Below are 6,452 nucleotides of genomic sequence, written 5' to 3'. Positions count from 1 at the left end.
ATGCTTAACTTCGACGGTTCGAGTCTTTGAAAATTTGAGACTTGACAGATACGAGTCGCAATAATTTTCGAAGGGGCGTACCGAGCGATTGTTAGCGTACCTCCATTTATTTGAGAGCTGTCAGGGGGACCGTGTTGTACATAGGCCCAAATTAACATGGATCTGGATAGGGATTGGCTGAATGCAAATGAGAGAAACACCCAAATTTTAGGTTCAGCCAATCAGCAAAATTTCAGAGGAGAGGAATCCAGGCGTTTCCGGAACCGTCGGGACGTCTGCCTCTCCAGAGCGGGAGTCAGTCATCAGAATGAAATAGAGGGAGTGAGTCATTACAGAGCAATAAGAGCAGTCATTACAAGGCAATAAGAGCAGTCATTACAAGTCATTACAAGGGAATAAGAGCGGTGAGACATCAAGACTGAGTAACGGGAGTGAGTAGCCAAAGGGAGTAACAGTAGTAACCTCCCGGACGTTAAATTGGTGTACAAAGTCCAAGTGCTAGGGCCTCGTAATGTGTAACTCTAGTGAACACTAACAATAAAAGCAACAGTGTTGGTGAAGTGCGAGGTTTTTTTCAGTGTTTTCTCTCTCCTTGTGTGAGCAAGGCCCAGAAGTCGCCCTGAGACAGAATCTCGTCCTACCTTCTGAGCAGTCGGAACCCCAAACGCCCGCCTATCCATATCCCCACCTTTGTTTTCCCCGTTCCAAACTCGTGGATTTCACCCAAGTCCACTGGCGCCCATAAAAATTCAAGTATTCAGAGCAATCCTACACCCTACCCTTAATCAGACAGATACAAGGAAGCGGCGGATGATAGTGCAGACCACAAAGGTGCGAACGTGAAGGGCAGGTATAATTGACGACCAACTCGTGAGGCTTGAAGTCTCACTGAGCAGTAACGACGAAGAGACGAGGAGGGCGGTAAGAGAAGTATTGGCCAAGAGATTGTGTAACCAGTAACTCTAATACTGTAAGTGGCGATAATTGTAAAGTGCGCAAGTGAATTACAATAAAGATTCGCTATAATTAATACGGCGTAAAGTTATTTGTAGCGTGACATACCCAAACACGCTATATGCATTACTGACGCGTGCAACACGTCACATCCACATCAAATTCGTGCATTGTTTGCAATCATATTGACCGCATGCTCTCCTTCATCTCCAACAGAGTTATGGGAGAAATATAAATCACACATGGCTGAAGATATTTTCCGTCGAATACGCAAAGAAAATTATAAAATGAACATGGATTTCACAGCAGAAATCTGCAACGAAGCGTTGATAATGACTGAAGATTTGTGCTTAGAAATCGCGAACAAAGTTCTCAATCAACTGGGAATGTCATCACCGAATCGATCTGCTGCTGCTTCGTTCAATGTAGAATTGCGTCGTGAACAACATTACAACACGGGTGATCTTTTGTCGTATGTGCAATCAAATATTCCTAAGCTAACGCTTCAGCAAAAAGGCACTTACGATCAAATAATGCAAACTGTCAATAACGGGGTTGCAAAATTCTTCTTCTTAGATGCGCCAGAAGGAACTGGTAAAACGTTCCTAATTAGATTGATTCTGGCAGCAATTCGATCCCAAAATGACATAGCCTTAGCTCTTGCGTCGTCCGGAATAGCTGCGACATTGCTACCGGGTGGAAGAACTGCTCATTCCGCTTTGAAATTGCCATTGAACATGCAATTCATTGAAACTCCCACGTGCAACATTTCCAAAGCATCAGGCATGGGAAGGGTATTGCAAATATGCAAACTTATTGTTTGGGATGAATGCACAATGGCGCACAAAAAAATCGCTCGAGGCCCTTCATCGATCATTGCAAGATTTGTCTGGAAACATCAGACCATTTGGGAACGCATTAATATTGCTTGCAGGAGATTTCAGTCAAACATTACCTGTAATTCCTCGATCGACACCAGCGGACGAAATAAATGCTTGCCTGAAATACTCTAGTTTGTGGCGTCACGTAAAGACGTTAAAATTAACTACAAATACGCGCGTCCAGCTGCAAAACGATCGATCGGCTGAGATATTCTCATATCAATTGCTGGAAATTGGGAACGGACAGGTGCCGGTTCATCTGACCTCAGGACGAATTTCGTTGCCGCATAACTTCTGCAATTTAGTGACGTCAAAAGAAGAATTGGTTGAAAAGTATTGCCCAATATTCAAACCAATTATAAGAATCACGATTGGCTGAGTGAACGAGCTATTCTTGCGGCCAAGAACAAAGACGTCTACGAACTTAACAATATCATTCAGTCTAACATTCACTGCGAGGCAGTCACATACAAGTCCGTCGACACTGTTGAGGAAGCAGATGAAGCGGTTAATTACCCAACAGAATTTTTGAATTCACTCGATCTGCCTCAGCAACGCGTGGCCGGGTACAGCTAGTGAATTAATAAATTTTAAATTATTAATTAATTTTAGCTATTTCTATCACTTTATTGCCTGTCAATATCGTTAAGATAACATTATATAACTATTCGAAGCATCATTCTTCCGAAATATAAATTTATATTACGCCCCGGCTAGGGCAGAGTCCAAAACTTTTTCGAAAACCATATCCAAGTCTCAAGACATTGTTTTTCCATCCATCCGTCCTTCCATCCTTCCGTCCGTCCACTCACCCACCCACACATCCACCCATCCACCCACTGACTGCTATATTTTTCCAGCTACTAAATTTCTGGAGAAAACAAAGTCGGAAAAATTTAGTTCTCACGATACGTAAGAATGGAATCTTCTGGGTTGTAATGCTGTACCTGGGTTATTTCACAAATAATGCACAGGTTGGCATCACTACGGATTAGATGACGCAACAACAGTGAGCCTCACGTCAGTTACAGTTCAGGGCTTGAGAGAGAAGCACGTTATTTTGTTTAATTTAAATAACGAGAGTTAGAAATGGAGTCTGCACGGTTCTCGGGTATTGTGACTGTTGAAGATCAAAGGTCGTACATTAAGATCGAAACTTTAAGTGGAAAAAAACCCGAGAGAAATCCACAGTGCTTTAAGTGAAGTTTGTGGCGAGTTAACAGTGGACCGCAGTACAGTTTCTCGCTGGGCTAGTCGTTTTCGTTGCGGTCGTGAGAGCATAAACGATGATCCAAGGCTAGGAAGGCCGAAAACATCAACAGATAAACGAAGTGTGAAACTTCTGTCAGATGCTCTTGAAGAAGATCGTCGTGCGACATGTGAGGAACTTCCTGAAACCACGGGGATTCCACCAACGTCAATATTCCAAATTCTGACAAGTGATTTAATGAAGAGAAAGATTTCTGCTCGATGGGTCCCTCACTGCTTGACTGCTGAACAGAAGGAGAAACGCCTCGACATTGCAATTTTGCTGAAATAAAGATTCGACGTTGAAGGTCAAGCAATCTTGTATAGACTTGTCGCTATTGATGAAACGTGGGTTGGAGACTTTGAACCGGAGCTGAAATCACAGTCCAACGAGTGGAGAGGTCCATCTTCCCCACGACCAAAAAAATTTCGACGATCCCAATCAAATGTCAAACAAATTATGATCTTTGCTTATGATCACCAAGGAATAATCATGACAGACAGTTCTGTGCGGGAACAGTGTCACAGCATTTTATTATCGTGACTTTATGCAAAATTTGTGCAGAAAAATGCACAAAAACCAACCTCAGTTGCTCGAGGCTGGGCCGATCATTCTCCATGACAAAGCTCGTCCGCACATCGGGAATGTCGTAACAGAAAAGCTGCCCCAATATGGTTGGGAGGTGCTGCCTCATGCTCCCTACAGCCCGGAAATGAGTCCACCAGACTTCGACTTATTCCCAAAGTTGAAACAACCTATGCGAGGCCGTCGTTTTCCGTCTGGAAGAGCTTCCTGCTGCAGTACCCGAGCCATTCGACAGATAATCAAAGACGGTGACCCGGATGGAATAGTAAAGCTTCCCACACGTTGGGACTCGGTCATTGAGAAGCAGGGGGACTATATTGAAGGACTGTAAAGAGATATTAAAAAATAAACATGGACGTAAACAAAAAATTATGTGCATTATTTCTGAAATTAAATTTCAGAGAGAGGCCGACGTTTCGGAGAAACATATAGTCTCCTTCTTCAGGGTCGAAAAGTACGCCATGCAAGAAATACGGAGCAGCAAACGGCAAACTCAGTTCAGCGTACCCCCTCCTCATCCTTCGATCCCAGAAACTTCGGGCTCTCTCCAAATTACAACCTAGAAGATATTGTCACGTGTAGGGGTTATGCGTGATTTATAAGACAGGTTTTGGATTTGATTTATTGACACCCTATACACCCCACTCTGAACTACAGGCTATGGCTGATATACACACTTTACAAGTCACCGTTACATACGCACACTGTTTCTCAGTCTTTAATAATCGTATCCTAGTAACGGATTTATAAGAGATTAACAGTAATTTCAAATCACAAATCAAGTCTTCTTCTCCCAGTCTAATTCCTTTGTTGACATTATTCTGCAAGTGCCAACTCAATTCAATCTCTCTTCCCAAGGTCACATCCTGGCAGGCTGGCGTGTCAAAACTCAACTCAACTGAACTGAACTTTTCTTTATAATTACTTTGCACGGACCAAACAGAAAACACAACCTCTATATTTTTTTGAATGAGTGTTTGCAGGTCCGTTGCATAGCAACTGAAGTTACTCTATTGTTGCTTGCGTATTCGTTGCCGCGATAATGTGTTTACCGAATCGTTACCTATACATGAACGTCTCTTCTGACTTCTTTATTCCGGCTTTCGGGTGTCATGTCACAATACAATACTCTTCATAGTATCCAGCATAGGAACCTGAAATACAACATTCGTGGAATTTCTTTTGAGACTCATTTCTTACGCCTGACTCAATTAGATTAGTTGGCCCCTTCGAAAATGAAGTACCTCAAGCTAATAATTAAGGAAATGGAACGTAAAAAGAGAAGAGGGGCTGTCTCTGCAGAACCTCATATGACACCGCACCACCATTCGATGAACTAACTCCGAGATGCCAGCGATTATCAAACACTGTAAAAGTAAAGATAAAGTTGTCCGCGTGCTTAACTAACTGAACACTGCTCCATGAAGGCGTATGAGGGGAGAGAATATGTAGATCCACGTTTTCTTTACCTCGGCACTAGTTGGAGGTAAATGGTGATCTTCACGCTTCGGCCGCTTTACGCCCTGGTAAGAAGTTACCCTATCCATTGGACAGGAGGTTTTGTGGGCCCCAGAGCCGGCCTAGACGACAAAGAGAAGAGAACATTTTTTACCATACCGGGACTCGAAGTCCGACTTCTCAGTCGTCCAGCCCGTAGTCCGTAACAATACCGACCGAACTATTCCGGCTCATTATCAAAGTCTGTAACTAACATAACCTTGTATCGACACTGTTGCAATAGCTCTCAGCATGGGTAAGGTAAATGTGCTGGTCAAGCATTGCAGACTCTTTCAAAGGTACAGCTATACCGGGTGGAGGAAAAAAAGATTCCAAATTTTCCGCAATGTAGAAGAAAAAAGATTGACTCTGAGAATTTCATTGAATCTCGTACATATTTCTTAGAAAAAACCCAAGCATAAATACAAAAATATACATTTAGATGGGTTGTTCGCTGTATAGAAAAATGTTTTGTTTTTTTCGTTTTAGACGTTCAAAATGTTCATTTGTATTGCAGTGAAGCTAGCATGTAAGTAACTAAAGGTATCCCTGTAACAGGCCGTGGAGGTCCATAGGGTTGAGAGAGGATGAGGCTCCCATATTTTACAGACAATCGGCTCACAGATGGCGGTGAGGTTGTCAGCCTTACGTACCGGACCCTTTACCTCCAGCAAGATTCCTGGTACTCATTTCTGTTAGAGGTTGAGTCGACCCCAGGGCCTTAGTGCTGCTGGATGGATTAGGTGAATTGAAAAAAATTCACCTCATCGGGATTCGATTCCGCTACCTTCCGGCTTGTAGCATAGTGCCTCAACCAACTACGCTACCACGTAGCATATATTGCGTAAAATATGCTGAGTATGAACAAAAATAAATTGGTTTAGTTCAATTGAAGTATTACACGTAGAAACATCTTCTTTCTAACAAGTTCAAAATATTAATTTTACTTAAGACAAACCACCTTAGTTTACTTTGAATATGAATCGATATTAAACAGGACATCCGTTTCTCTTGGGTTACAGTTTAACCACGCTTCTTAATTAGTATTTGGCTCGGACAATATACGCAACTTATGTATAAATATTGTCACCTGTGTGAATGAGTAGAGACGGAGTTTAGATCGATAATTCGATTTATTGGAGTCTTCAAACTTGTTATCAGAATTAATTATAGGGCTATTGCTAATTCACACACTCTAAAATTCAAGACTGGCAAGCGCTGAGTTTTCTCGGTCTGATATCTCTTCAGCAGTTGTTGCTTGGTAACGGTTCCAACTCGGTAGACTC

General features: G+C 42.5%; 1 protein-coding gene across 1 annotated transcript; it reads left to right on the top strand.

The window, feature by feature from the left end:
- Nucleotides 1–3,652: 3,652 nt before the first annotated feature.
- On the top strand, nt 3,653–4,000 carry LOC111875761 (histone-lysine N-methyltransferase SETMAR). The gene has a single exon (XM_023872256.1). The coding sequence runs from the start codon at nt 3,653–3,655 to the stop codon at nt 3,998–4,000; it is 348 nt and encodes a 115-aa protein (XP_023728024.1).
- The last annotated feature ends 2,452 nt before the right edge of the window (nt 4,001–6,452 follow it).

This window comes from Cryptotermes secundus, unplaced genomic scaffold, assembly GCF_002891405.2.
Source record: "Cryptotermes secundus unplaced genomic scaffold, Csec_1.0 scaffold667, whole genome shotgun sequence".
In the NCBI taxonomy this organism is placed as follows: domain Eukaryota; kingdom Metazoa; phylum Arthropoda; class Insecta; order Blattodea; family Kalotermitidae; genus Cryptotermes; species Cryptotermes secundus.
Note: the sequence above shows the minus strand (reverse complement) of the source record. Positions and strands in the feature narration are given on the sequence as shown.